General features: G+C 38.0%; 1 protein-coding gene across 1 annotated transcript in view; it reads left to right on the top strand.

The window, feature by feature from the left end:
* Nucleotides 1-15230, top strand: part of DIP2A (disco interacting protein 2 homolog A) — a 71628-nt gene that overhangs the window by 18428 nt on the left and 37970 nt on the right. Inside the window, exons 5-8 of the mRNA XM_015560686.1 lie at nt 1457-1585; nt 5538-5657; nt 6841-7038; nt 11923-12014. Coding sequence (XP_015416172.1) covers nt 1457-1585; nt 5538-5657; nt 6841-7038; nt 11923-12014 — 539 coding nt within the window. The remainder of the gene's footprint in view (nt 1-1456; nt 1586-5537; nt 5658-6840; nt 7039-11922; nt 12015-15230) is intronic.

The following is a 15230-nucleotide window of genomic DNA, read 5'->3' as shown; positions in this document are numbered from 1 at the left end:
CCCCATTGACCCTCTCCAGCCCATCCCTGTCATATGCAATTATTTTAAAAACTACTTTCAGTTAAGATTACCATTTATGCCTTTTTCGTGAATACTGTTAAAATCATTTATTCTTTTTGTTAGATTTAGAAAGATGGGGATATTTATTTTTAAACTGAAAGAACTTTATGATAGGCATACTTTAAATGGCTGATTTCATAAACATCAAGCTTTTTCATTGGTTATGAAAGCTCTATAATTAAAGTTAGATTTTTCCCTCCAGCCAGTGTGGCTCAGTGGTTGAGTGTCCACCCATGAACCAGGAGGTTACGGTTCGATTCCCGTTCAGGGCACATAGGCTCAATCCCCAGTGGGGGGCATGCAGGAGGCAACTGATCAATGATTCTCTCTCATTATTGATGTTTCTATCTTTCCCTCTCCCCTCTTCTCTGAAATCAATAAAAACATATTTTAAAAAAAACAAATTTAGATTTTTCCAAATGCTATTTTCTGCTGTGTAAATAGTTTGTGTTTTCCTTCCATATAATTTCATATTTCTACATATTTTAAAAATTTCTTTCTAGGTTATGAAATGATAGCTAGATTGTCAGAATTTAAAATTTAAAATATTAGCGTGCCGTCTGTGATAGCAGGAGCATTCATTAGAAGATTAAACAGATTATAGATCACCACTGACATAGCTATCGATCTCACAAGTGGACAAGTACTTGCTCTAGTGTTATGGGAGGGCAGAATTTCTGGTAGTTGTGCAGACATGGTGCCTATCGTAATGGGAGACGCAACTGTAATGATAATGTGATGGCAACTTACAGTCAGCCAGCATTCCGAACAGAACAATGTCCCTGCCATACAATGAAAATTCAACACAAAAATGTACATTCAGACAGTGGAAGGGAGTGGCTTTAAAAATTTTCTGTATGTAACTAAATTGTCTTTAAAGAAATACATTGTAGTCTCTTAACAGTGAGATGTGTTGAACTGGCCATAATGGTAGTTTTTATCTTTGTAGGTTTATTCTTTGAAGCCTACAAAGTCTTACGTCTGTGGGACTTCCAACATACTCTTTGGGGGTGTGTGGGTTAGTCTATTTTTTTCATAATATAATAAAGAATGGTCTAATAACAGTTGATTTAAAATGTGTTTCTGCTTCATCGAGGGAAATTTCTGAGTAAAACATCATATGGAAGGTGAGTCCACTCGTGCCTGTGTCTGTGCTGTGGTCGGTGGTTCTAGTCTGGATCCCTCATGCACACAGGTGTACATACCATGTCTCGGAACTGAGAGTTCACAAGGTCCCTGAGTGCCTTGGTCATGAGAAAAACAAAATTAATTGGGATACCATGCTCCTTGCTTAGAGCTCAGCTAGAGAAGCTTTACTCAAATGGGGTTTAAACAGCAACTTAGAGGTCTTTTGAATTAACAAAACTTTTGTTTTGGATTTGTTTTTCAAAAGCAGATCTGCACTCTGCCCCTCCTGATGTCACCACTGGCCTTGTGGAGTACTCGCACTGTGAGCGTCCACAGCCAGCCTCTGTGAGAGGCGTCCCTCGCGGGTGCAGCGGACGCCTCCTGGACACATCAGGTGGTGAGCATGTCTTTCTTTCTCCTTTTGATGCGTCTGAGCACAGGTTCTTTTCAGGTACTGAACATCCCTTCATGTACTCGCTATAGCAAACCTGAGCCAGTCAGTAGTTATAACCCTTCAGTGCAGTAAACTGAGAACAGTGTGTGCAGTGCAAGTTATCACAGAAAGCACCATGTGCAGAAATGATCAGAAATATCTGTATAATTGGTCCAGTGGACAAGAAGAGTAGGGAGGAGAAAACCTCCAAATTTTAGTTGAGTGCAAAAGGAGTTTGGATCTTTAGTATTGTAGGAAAATGAGAAGCATGGAAAGCTCTTATGTCAACACAGTGTGTTCAGCAGATCAAGTCTTAGTGTGAGTGCACCCGCCTGCAACATGGCAATGTCTTCATACACTGTTCTCAGCAACCTGTGAAATGGGCACAGCAACACTCACGGTTCCTGATGTGCAGGCCCAGTGCTGTCAGTGCAATTTCAGGGTCCTGCTTAACAGGTTTAATGTTTTTTTACCAAAGTCATGTGAAGTTTTCTTTCCAGTGTGCTGGATTTGAATTGCAGAGAACTCCAGGGGCTCTCAGATCTAAGCCTTGACCGTGTATTTTGATCCTTTTAAGCAATAGGACAAATTATGTTGAAGTCTTTTAGTTTCTTGTTCAAATGCAAAAGGAAAATACCAAGTCAACATGAAGCAGGCTTTCCATTGGTTCGATAGATTTTTGATTTATTATTCTTTATATTTTTTTAAAAAAATAAGGGCTTAGCTGAGGTAAAATTGACATATCCATTTCACATATTTAAAATGTGAGATTTTTGCCCTAACCAGTTTGGCTCAGTGGATAGAGCGTCGGCCTGCAGACTGAAGGGTCCCAGGTTCGATTCCGGTCAAGGGCATGTACCTTGGTTGCGGGCACATACCCGGTAGGGAGTGTGCAGGAGGCAGCTGATCGATGTTTCTCTGTCATCGATGTTTCTAACTCTCTATCCCTCTCCCTTCCTCTCTGTAAAAAATCAATAAAATATATTTTTTAAAAATGTGAGATTTTATAAGCTTTAAGATATGTGTACAACCCTGAAACCATCCATACAATCAAGACACTGAGCATATCCAGCCCTCATAAAGTTTTCTTTGTCAGACCTCCTGCCACCCTTTTTTGGCTTCCCCTTAGGCAACCACTGATCTACTTCCTGGCACTGTTGTTAGTTTTCATTTTCTAGCATTTTATGTAAATAGAATCATACAGTATTTACTCTTTAGTGTCTGGACTCTTCTATTCTATATACTTATTTTGAGATTCATGGTCTTGCATGTATCAATAGTTCATTCCTTTTATTGAGGAGTAGATTTTGTTCTATGGATGCACAATTTGGATAAACAGTTTATCTATTTACCTATCGTTATATATTTTGATTCCAGTTTTTGGCTATTCCAAATAGAGCTTCTATGAATATTTTTATGCAGGTCTTTGGGTGGGTGTGTACTTTCATTTCTTTTGGGTCAATACCCAGGAGTGGAATGGCTGGATCATGTAGTAGGTCTGTGTTTAACTTTTTTTTTAATTAAAAAAATATGTTTTTATTGATTTTTAAAGAGAGAGGTCCAGTTGTTTCAGCGTCATTTATAAATACCATTCTGTTCCCACCAATTTTCTTTGGCATTTAAAAAAAATACATATTTTTATTGATTTCAGAGAGGGAGGGGGAGGGAGAGGGAGAGATCGAAACATCAGTGATGAGAATCATTGATCGGCTGCTTCCTGCACACCCCCTACTGGAGATCGAGCCCACAACCCGGGCATGTGCCCTTTACTGGAATCGAACCTGGGACCCTTCAGTCCACAGGCTGACGCTCTATTCATTGAGCCAAACCAGCTAGGGCATCTTTGGCATTTTTTTTAAAATATATTTTATTGATTTCTTACAGAGAGGAAGGGAGAGAAATAGTCAGAAACATTGATGAGAGAGAAACATCGATCAGTTGCCTCCTGCACACCCCCTACTGGGGATATGCCCGCAACGAAGGTACATGCCCTTGACTGGAATCGAACCTGGGACTTTTCAGTCCTCAGGCCGATGCTCTATCCACTGAGCCAAACCAGTCAGGGCATCTTTGGCATTTTTAATGAAAATCAGTAGACCATATATTAGAGGAATCTATTTTTGGGACCTCTATGCTATTCAATTGCTATATTTGTCCATCCTTATATAAATAGCAACTCGTCATGATTACTATAGTTTTATAATAAATCTTGAAGTTGTGTAGTTTGTCCTCAACTCTATTTTTCAACTTAAAATTTGCATTGACTAGCCTGGCTGTTGTGGCTGAGCGGATTGAGCGTTGTCCCATAGACCAAGAGGTCCTGGGTTTGATTCCCAGTCAGGGCATATGCCTGGGTTGTGGGCTCAATCCCCAGTAGGGGCTGTGCAGGAGGCAGCCAATCAGTGAGTCTCTCACACTATTGATGTTTCTATCTCTCTCACCCTTTCCATTCCTCTCTGAAATCAATAAAAATATATAAAAAAATAATTTGCTTTGACTATTCCAGCTTCTTTGCATTGTAATATATATTTTTAAATGTTTGTTAATTTTTACCAGAATTCCTGTCAGATTTTGATTGGTATTTCATTGATTATCTAGATCAATTTGAAAAGACTTGGCATCTTCAGTTGATAAATATAGTATATTTTTCCATTTATTTAGCTCTTACAAAAATATAATATTATATGTTTCAGTTGATAAATATAGTATATTTTTCCATTTATTTAGCTCTTATAAAAATTTTAGCACTATTTTATAGCTTTCAATGCAGTTATTGCACATATTTTGTTAAAATTATCCCAAAATATGTTCTATTTTTTATGCTATTGTAAATGGTATTTAAATATTTTTCTAACTGCTTGTTGCCCCACACTGGGAATCGAGCCCAAAACCTGGGCATGTGCCCTGACTGGGAATCAAACGTGACCTCCTGGTTCATAGGTTGATGCTGAACCACTGAGCTACCCTGGCCGGGCTAGAACAGCATTTCTTAATATTTATTGAGGACATGAAAGAGCTTTAGTTTAAGTGGATTATAGCTCTTGATATTTACCATATTAGAAATTAAAACTAAAGGTTTAAAAAATATTTATTCATTTAAAAAATAAACTCTATAGCTTAACATAAATAGCTCATATTTATGAAAAACATTTGTAAAACGAAAATTTAGGGGGAAGAATAGACTTTTTCTCCATTGTTGCCAGTTGGTCTCATGGCTGGCATAACAGTAATACCTGGTTCTGTATCTTATCCCCATTCAGTCTGTTGTGCTATGACATGGTGTGTGGTCTCTGGGAACTCCACTGTGCTCTTGTGAGAGGAGGAGAGTGAAAGGGAAATGGTATCTTAATATGACTAGGGAAGGACAGTTGGCCCATGAACAGTGGCTGGTGCTGCATAGTTGAAAATCAGTGTATAACTTGACTTTCTAAAAACTAGTTGTCCCTCGGTATCTAAAGGGGGTTGGTTCCAGGACCTTCCACAGATACTGAAATCTGCAATACTCAAATTCCCCATATAAAGTGGGATAGATCAATGCATATGGTCAGCCCTTTGCATCCACAGACAAAAATAGTGCAGGTATTTATTTTTAAAAATCTGCATATAAGTGGACTCGTGCAGTTCAAACCTGTGTTGTTCAAGGCTCAATTGTAGTTTGACCTCATGAACCTTCTGAAAAGGTTTCAGGCACCCCCAGGGGCCCCTGGACCACTTTGAAAACCACTAGCTTAGAATAAGTTCTAGTTTCTAAAAGGCATTCAGTAAGTATTTGTTAATGAATTAATCAATTCCAAAGTGGCTGTCTGATGGGGCCAGCGCTTTTTTTCATGTAGTTGGTCACTGGACCTCATTTCCATGTCCTGTTCCCCAGAGGCTATGGCCTGTTTTAACCTCAGTGTTCCTCTTCCCATGGCAGGTGTCCCTGTGAACAGCAGAGTGTCCTCCAAAATCCAGCAGCTTCTGAATACCCTGAAGAGGCCGAAGCGTCCTCCACTGAAGGAGTTCTTCGTGGATGATATGGAGGAGCTGTTGGAAGGTAAGCATCCTCAGACTTGGGCTCACTTGTGTAAACTGGGTGACCCATGTAGGATGTACATCTGGAGACGCAGGCAGATGTACATCCTACATGGGTTATTACTGTGACGTTATGACACAAAGTGATATTCTCTCTGTTGGCAGCGCCTGTAGTCACCATGTGTGATTGTGAATTAGGTATCACATGTGACTGCTAGCTTTATTTGAACAGGTGGAAAATTCATTGCTTATAGTTAAGACACTTACCATTTCCTTATGCCTCTGATCCACTGGTTAGTATTTTATAAGAATACTTCTAAGGTTTCATTTTACTTACATTATTCAATTTTTATTTAAACTTTAAATCTAGAATACTCCCCTTCCCAAGGTTTTAAAGTATTATATCTTCAGTATAGTTTTGGCTCCTTTTTAGATTTTAGCCTCTTACTTGAGATATATATTTAGAAGAAAGAATATAGATTAATTTTTTAAAAAATTACCAAGAAATAGAAGTGTAGACTTCTAGATAAGGAACAGGAATAAAGCCCAGTACAAGATACAAGCATATGAATGTGTTAGAGCCACCAGGACACATGGCCAGCCCCTTAGCTTCTGTGAAGTGTCACCATCCCACGGAGGACCAGCTCTGGGTGTTTCCGTCCTACTTGAGGATTAGATACTCCTTTTAGGGCATTGTTTCCCCTTTTAATTAGATAATGTCTTTCAAATTCAGAATTCAATCGTATGAATGCTTTTGAGAGCAGTCTTTCTTACACTAGGGCAAATTTTGGTTACATATCCACTGAAAATATAATAAACTTTATTTTTTCTAAAACATGGTGATAGTTGTTTTGAATACCCAAAGTAAACTGGTGATTCTGCTCACTTTTATCCTTTGTAAGCAGGGACTAGTGCCTGTTTCTCAGGTGTCGTCAGGGTTGTCCCTGTGACAACCTGGCCATCACTGCTGCCACCCTGGGGAATTGTCATGCGGGGTTCAGGTTACCAGGCTCCATCATTATTCATGATTCAATCTCCATCTGTCTTTGGTCAGTTGTTCTATGACTATTATAATGATAAGGAAATCTAACCTCTTTATAATTGGTATTTTAGAAAAACAATATTATAAAATATAAATGCTTAAAAATACAATGTGTGCATGATACCATGAAATGTTGATTTTAAAATTTCAATTTTGCTTATAGTTCAGCAACCAGATCCAAATCAGCCAAAGCCTGAGGGAAGCCAGATGGTAGTGCTGAAAGGGGAACCTCTGTCCTTGGGGACACCCTGGCCACCGTCACTGCTGGCTGCTTTGCAGCGGTGGGGCACAATGCAGCCCAAAGCCCCCTGTCTGACCGCCTTGGACACAACTGGGAAGGCCGTCTACACCCTCACCTATGGCAAGTGTCAACAGAAGGCAATTGGCTGTGGTTTAGCTGTAAAATAATACATGTGTCACCATAAAGCGATATTCTCTCTTTATACAAACAACATAGACATCCACTTGATGAACATGATAGAACAAATTCCTGAGAAACTAACACAACTATTTAACAAATAGAACATCGCCTCACTCCAGGTGGCCATCCCAGACCACTACCTCCTTCCACCAGAGGGGACCACTTACTGACTGATGGTGTCCGGCCACTGCTTTGGCTTCAAGTGTTCATATCTGTATATGCATTTCTGAACAATGGAGTTTAGTTCTGTCTAATTTTGAAGTTTGTTTAAATGGGATCGTACAGTATGTATTTTTTGTGTTCGGCATCTTTTGGTTTCATACTGTGTTTTTATGTAACAGATCATAAGCACATAACCTGATGCACAGAGTAAATGCACTCAGCACTCAGCTGAGAAGCATTTCCAGGTTCTCCTCCAGCATTCACGTCCTCCCACACTTTAAAGGCAAACTGTTGTGCTGACTGCTAACACTGGCTTTACTTGCCTTTGAGTTTTCTATAGATGGGATTACATGAAAGGTGTTCTGGGTCTGCACTCTTTTGCTCAGCATTGTTTGTGAGACTCATCTATGATGTGTGTGAAGTGTAGTAGTTTATTCTGATCCATGGATATTATTTTATTCTGTGAACATGCACTCTGCAGTAGATGGACATTTGGTTTGTTTCCACTTTCAGGCTATCGTGTATAGTGCTGCTATGAACATTCTCCTGTGGGTCTGCTGGTGAACATGTGGAGGTCGGAGCTTGTGCTGGTGTCAATGCAGAGAGCAGTGTCTAGCTTTAGATCATTCTGCCAGACAGTTTTCCAAGTGGTAGTGGCAGTCTTCATTCTCACCAGCAATGTGTGCAGTCCCAGGTGCTCCACATCCTCGCCAACCCTTGACATTGTCTGTTTATTTCATTTTAGCCTTTCTTGTGCGTTGTGGTTTTAAGAAATGCTAATTGCATTTCCCTGATGACTAATGATGCTTTCATATGCTTGTTGGCTGTTTGATATTCTCTTTTATGAACTATCCAAATCTTTGTCTCATTTTTCTGTTTAATTGCTAATGTTTTCTTTATATTTACAGATACACGTCTTTTCAGATATATGTTTTGCATATATCTTCTTCCACTCTTTGTATTGCCTTTTAACACTTTTTTTTAATATATATTTTTACTGATTTTTTTTTTTTTACACAGAGAGGAAGGAAGAGGGATAGTGAGTTAGAAACATGAGAGAGAAACATCGATCAGCTGCCTCCTGCACACCCCCCACTGGGGATGTGCCTGCAACCAAGGTACATGCCCTTGACCGGAATCAAACCTGGGACTTTTCAGTCCTCAGGCTGATGCTCTATCCACTGAGCCAAACCGGTTAGGGCCCTTTTAACACTTTTATTTATAGCTTTAGATAAATGAGAAGTATTAACCTAATTTACCTATTTTTTTCTTTACTATAGTGCTTTTTTTTTTGTCCTTTATAGGACGTCTTTGCCAAACCTAAGGACACAAAAATATTTTTCTATTTTTGTTTCTAAAAACTTGTTTTACTTTTTTACATTTGGATGTTAAAATGCTTCTGCAATTTAATTTGTGAAATGGGAGCCATTTTATTTCCTTAGGAATATCTACGACCCATTATCATTTATTGGAAAGCTAGTTCTTCAGGTATTGGGGTGGAAAGTGCACCTGTGGTTCTGTTTGCAGACTCTGTTCTGTTTAGTCAGTGTGCTGTCTGTCCACACCCCCTGAATCACTGTAGTGTTATGAGTCTCAGTGTCTGGTGCAGAAGTCCATTAGCTCTGTGATTGTTCCTTAAGATTTCCTTGACTTCCCTTTGCATTCCAAGTAAACTTCAGAATTAGCCTGTCAGTTTCTGGAAAAATTCCTCCTGGGATAATGATTGCATTGCATTGAATCTGTAGTTCAATTTGAAGAAAATTGATTCATGAGTAGAATATTTCCTCCTTTTTTAAGTCCTTTAATTTCTTTCAGTAATGTTTTTTACTTTTCAGTACAGAAGCCTTGAGCATCTTTCATTATTTATTCTTATTATAATGGAATAATTAAAATTTTTTCTACTATTTTGTTGCTTGAATATAGAAGTGCAATTGATTTTTTTAAGTGGTGACTTTGTACCTTTCTAAACTAACTGATTATTTTCTTGTTTGTCCATATATCTTTTGGATATCTGGTATTCAAAATCAGACCTCTGTGAACAATAACAGTGTCATTATGGCCTTTCCAGCACTTAACCGCTTTTATTTCTTTTTCTTGCTTCTTCTGCACGAGCTAAAACCTCCACTACAGAGTGGAACAGTGGGCATTCTCGCCTCATTCTCCATCTTAGGTCATGAAGTATATGATGTTTGTCGAAGTTCTTTTTTTTTTTTAATATGTTTTTATTGATTTTTAGAGAGCGAGGAAGGGAAAGGGAGATAGAAACATGGATGAGAGAAAAACATCGATCTGCTGCCTCCTGCAAGCCCCCAACTGGGGATCGAGCCCACAACCCAGGCATGTGCCCTGACCAGGAATCAAACCAGTGCCCTCATGGTACATGGGTTGATGCTCAATCACTGAACCACACTGGCCAAGCTTTTTTTTTTATGGTAGAAATTCTTTGTCAGATTAAGGAAATACTATTTCTAAGAGTTTACTAAAAAATTTTTATCATGGATTGACATTGAATTTTTTTTTTGGGAGGGGGGCGATGTCATCAATATATGCCTTTATTTTTCTTAACCTACATTTTTTTATAAATCTTTATTGTTGAAAATATTACATATGTCCCCTTTTTCCCCTTCATTGTTCTTTCTCCCCCTCCCCCCCATGACATTGAATTTTATCAAGTGCTTTTTCTTCTCTGTCAAATAGTCATGGTTTTCCTCCCCTCCCCCATTAATTTGATGAATTACTTTGATTAATTTTCAAATGTTAACAATATTTGTATTCCTAGAATAAATCCCACTTGGCTATGATACCTTATCTTTTTAGTAAATGTCTGGATTTGATTTGCTGCTGTTGTTAAGGATCCTTGCATCTGTGTTCATTAGAGAGATTGGTTTGTAATTCTCTAAGAAAGGAACTTACTGTCCACTGGGAGGAACATGGTTTGCTAATGGCCTCCACCTGTTGAATTCAGCTTTCAGGTCTGGTTTATGCTGTGCTTGGGTAGCCCTAGGCACTGACTAAGCAAGGTAGTGGTTCAGGGCCTGGTTTCTGCTCAGCATGGGCTCCCCTTATGAGCAGTCTACTTTGGATCACCCTGCTGGGCCTGCAGACTTTGCCACAGTCAAGCTATCTCCTGCCTGATCTCACCATGTGCCTTTCCCTTCACAAGTTTTACTCATGCCTGACTCTCTCTGCTTCTGAAGAACCCACCTTCACCCTTGCATTCTTCTTTTCTTGCACTTCATTTCTACCCATGGGACACTCCATGATTGTCTCTGAAGTCAGTAGTCATACTCTATTTTTCCTTTGTCACATGGTCCCCTTCCTGCTGTCCTGAATTTCCCACCGTAATTTCTCTTTTTCGGCCTGTAAGTTCCCCGTGTATGTATTCATTTTACTGTGGATTTGCTGGTGAGAAAGTCTCAGTGCTTGTCTGACAACAGTTTATTTTATATTCATTTTTGATGGTGATCATTTATCTGTTTTCAGTATTCTGCAGATATTTTGTACTGTCTTTGCATTCTTGGGATAAAACTAATTTGGTTATAAAGCATTGTTCTTTTTATATTCTAGCTGGATTCAGTTTGGAAACCTTTATGGATTAGTTATTGACATCTTGAATTGACCATTTATATAGACAAAAGCAATAACAGTGTTTTGAGTTACATATTTTTTCTCATTTATTTCTCAGGTCCCACAATTCACTTATTTCACAATGTTGCACTTGAGTTTAATATTATTTGCAATGAAATTTGAGCATTTATTCAGAGGGCATGGCTGCTCAGACTGCATGGGGTTATGTCACAGGAATTTGAGAGGGACTGAATTAGGACTGTTTAGTACACTGCTTAGGGTAAACGTTAAGGCTGCCTTGGATGTTGGGGATGGACTGAGATTCTTCTATCTTCCTACTGCATTATCATCCCTGCCTCTGTCTACCTCCCCAGGTACCTTTAATCCTCTTTACTTTTCCTTAATCTCATCTTTTTCAAAGAAGCTCTTCTTTGCTGAGCATTCATAGGGCTGGTGCTGAATATAGAGATTGCGTGCCAGGAGAAGTGTGTTGGGCAGGAGCTCATAGGGTTAAGGGCTAGATCCTGGGGGTCCAGATGCACTACTCCAGCAGCTGGTGGCTCTCCCTGACTGTCTTATCTTGAGTGAAAAGCAGAGATGAAGATATGACCTACTTCATGAATTATTGTAAAGGTTACATGAATTATAAGGGATGTAATTGAGACAAAGTTAATGACATGAAAATGCATTCACAATTCAATGTTGATTGAAAAAAGCAGGGTGGAGTATGATCTCATTTTTTGAAAATTCCATATACATATATATATGTATATGTGTGTGCATATGTATGAGTATGTGTTACATATACACATATGTAACAAAGAATGCTGACCTTTTTCTGCTGACTTTTCTATATTCTAAATTTTCTATGATAAAATCCTATATTATTTTTATGTTAAGAAACATAAATTTATAAGTTGTTTTTGAGGAAAAAACTATGATGTTTTATTACAGCATTGTAGTTTCATTTGGAAACTACCTGAATTTTCAGAAATTGAATAATGGTACATTGTGGGGTATTATGATGATTATATTAAAATGATAATTATTAGTTTCTTAAATTTGACATTGCTTAGTATTTTTATTTCATTTTAGGGAAACTTTGGAGTCGGAGTTTAAAACTAGCTTATACTCTTCTTAATAAACTGACTAGTAAGAATGAACCACTTCTTAAACCTGGAGACAGAGTAAGTAACTAGAATGTAACTATTGGAGTGAGCAAAAACAGAGAGTGTAAAAATTTTTTGCATTGAAATCAATGTTCTATCAGCTGGTTAGACTTACAGCGTTAATACAAGGGACTTAAAATCAGCATGGAAAAATATTAAATATGGAAAAAATTTTGATGATGTAGATAAAATGATTATTCTTTTTTTTCTCATTGCCTACCCACTGATTCTTCAATTTCTTTTTTCTTTGACTTCAAATATGTTGATTTTAATAAAAATATTAATATCGGATATTAATAAATGTTAAATATTCAAAGCTTAAGTTTTATGAGGAAACAACCTTACTTTGAAATTCTGTGTGCTTTATATTCTTCCTATTCCATGTGACAAGGTCACCATCCTCTCTTCTTTTTGTTTTTGTTTTTTAGGAAACAATTTTATTTAATTTTTTGTTCATTCAAAAAATACTTATTGACCAACCAATATGCTCTAAACACTGGAAATAGGAGGGTCATTGTAGGTATGGTTCCTGGACTACCATCCCCTCTTAACCTATCAGCCCTAATAGCATGCAAAGGAGGCTAGAGACTTAGATCTTTGTCCTAAACTGTCCCAAGTAGTTGGCAGTGCCATATGAGGCTATTTAAATTAACCAAAATTAAATAAGATAAAAAATTTAGGTCCCTAGTCACACAAGCCACATTTTAAGGGCTCAGTAGGCTACCATATTTGATAGCTCGAAATAGAACATTTTCATTATTGTAGAAAATTCTATTAGACAGCATTGTTCTTGGCAAACTGAACCAGACTTGAGGAACCTAGATATACCAGAAGGTCCAGGAGAGAAAACAGGAGAACATGGTGAAAATCAACAAACTTAGCAGTGTAAACTAGTGAAAAAGGTTCCCCAGGGTCAGAAATGAAAATATAAGTTGACAAGCTGTCATAGAGTTTCAGGCAACTCTTTGAGTGCCTCATTTTTTAATTAAAAAACTAGAAGCCAAGGACATTTAAGGAAGGAAACTTTAATGTGGAAGAAGATAACCAAAGGGCAAAAAAATGAAAGGAAAAGGAAAGGAGGAAGAAGAAACAAATGAACTTGGAGGAAAGCTAGATACAGAAAACAAATTTTCAGAAAATTAGTATTAACATTCCTAGAGTCTATGATGAAGAAAAATAAATAAATAAAAGAACAAGAGATGGATGGTAGGAAGGAAAAATCAGAAAGAGGAAAGAGAAAGAATACAAAATTTTCAGTGATAATAATTTAAAATGATGTTCTGGAGTTGGAGAGCATTTGCTTTAAAGTGATGACTGCAGTGAACACAGTAGCTCCACAAATGCGCGTGAGCACAAAAGCATGTTACTGTTCAAGACCAGGGTGCAGAGCCTAAGGGGAAAGTAGAATGTATACAGGGAGTCAGCAGTCAAATTGGGGGAGACCAGTGTGACCCTTCAGAAGTTCAGAGGGAATCTGATTTTAACCTACAGTTCTATTCTTAGTTATTCAACAAATGTGAAGATATGTAACCATTTTCAGACACACAGGACTCAAAAAAAATTGACTCCCAAGCACTCTTTCTTGGGAGGTTCCTAAAGGATGAGTGTGTCAGTGGAATGAGTGAGTGGGGCCTAAACCTGAGAGCCACAAGGCAGTCCCCCAGGAGCAGCCTAGCAGGAGTAGGAGGACACATGGCCCAGGGTGCGGGTGGGGCTGGTCCACAGCTGGTAAAACTTATGAGTTCACCTGCCTGGTTGGCTATTTGGAGAATACTATTGATAGATATTTATACATGCGGTGGGATATTTTAGAGCAGATTGGCCAGTGTATATGTAGAGAGCAGAACCAGTATGAATGCTGGTAGCTGTCACCATCAGAAAGAAAGGAGATGTGTACCTGATTGTGAAAGTGCAACAGTACGAGAATGATATTCAGTGTGTTGTGCTTTAGAGTGAGTCTGAAAGAATCCCTTATTTATAATGAACCTAAGAATCAGTAATTTGTTTTTCTTGAAGAAAATTCCTGCAAGGACAAAGACTTACAGATACTGTCTTGACTTGCTAGAGAATCCACATAATTATAAAAAGGTTGACAAGATCACAGTGAGTTAATTATCAGAGATGGGTGGCAAGTTCATCCTCCTGTGTTAATATACTTTTAAAAGTGAACAAACACAACTCTTTTGTAACAGATTCTCTAAAAACATGTTTTCTATACCAAACATCTAGTCAGAAGGCTATAAATCACAGTTCTGGAACAGTCTCTATTAACATCAACTTTAGAAGGAGAGCTTTTCAACAAACTAACTTGTTAGAAACTTGCTTAAGTTTACAGAATAAATATAGGTACAGTTTGAATTTTGCCTTACAAAGAGGAGAATTATTCATTAGTTATCCATTGTTCTGTGTTCAGAGGCCTGTGTTAAAAGTCTGCTCAAATAATATTCTGACTCATCACTATGGTTTCAAGCACACTTATTACGCTACTTGGGGTTTAAAAAAATCTTATTGCAGCCTGACTGATGTGGCTCAGTGATTGAGCGTTGACCTATTGGCTCAGTGGATAGATCATCGGCCTGCGGACTGGAGGATCCCAGGTTCAATTCCGTTCAAGGGCACATGCCTGAGTTGCGGGCTTGGTCCAACCTGCAGGAGGCAGCCAATCAATGATTCCTTCTCATCATTGATGTTTCTATCTCTCTCTTCCTCTCCCTTCCTCTCTGAAATCAATAAAAATATATTTTAAAAAATACTTTTTTCATAAATAGCTTTTCATGTAACCAGATTATTATAAGAAATGGAAATGGGAGTGATGGAAGAAGAAAAGGGGGGAGAAGAGAGCTAAATATTCATCTACAACAACAGGAAATAAAATTAGTACCTGAATATTTTTAAAAGATAAAACTAAGCAAAATATTTGAAAATATGAGAGTAAATAGCAAAAGGAAGATGTAAAATATTTAAAAAGTGGTTGCCTTAGGGAGTGGGGAAGTGTGGAGCATGGGGTGGTATTGTTTTTCATTAGTACTTTTTTGGTTCATTTTAAATTCTGTGTTTTAAAAATTTGACAAAAATAAAAATGTAAGATAGATAAAATAGAATTACAAAATACAATTTAAACAGTAGCAGCATGCTAACCAGGTGGGAAGAGGGACTCGGCGGAAGCAGCTGTAGGGATCTCAACTGAGGATTTTGTACCCACCATCCTTCCTTGTGAATATACTTAAGTCTTGA

Source organism: Myotis davidii, unplaced genomic scaffold (genome assembly GCF_000327345.1).
Source record: "Myotis davidii unplaced genomic scaffold, ASM32734v1 scaffold175, whole genome shotgun sequence".
NCBI classification, from domain to species: domain Eukaryota; kingdom Metazoa; phylum Chordata; class Mammalia; order Chiroptera; family Vespertilionidae; genus Myotis; species Myotis davidii.
The sequence above is the reverse complement of the archived record's forward strand: the minus strand, read 5'-3'. Positions and strand labels throughout refer to the sequence as shown.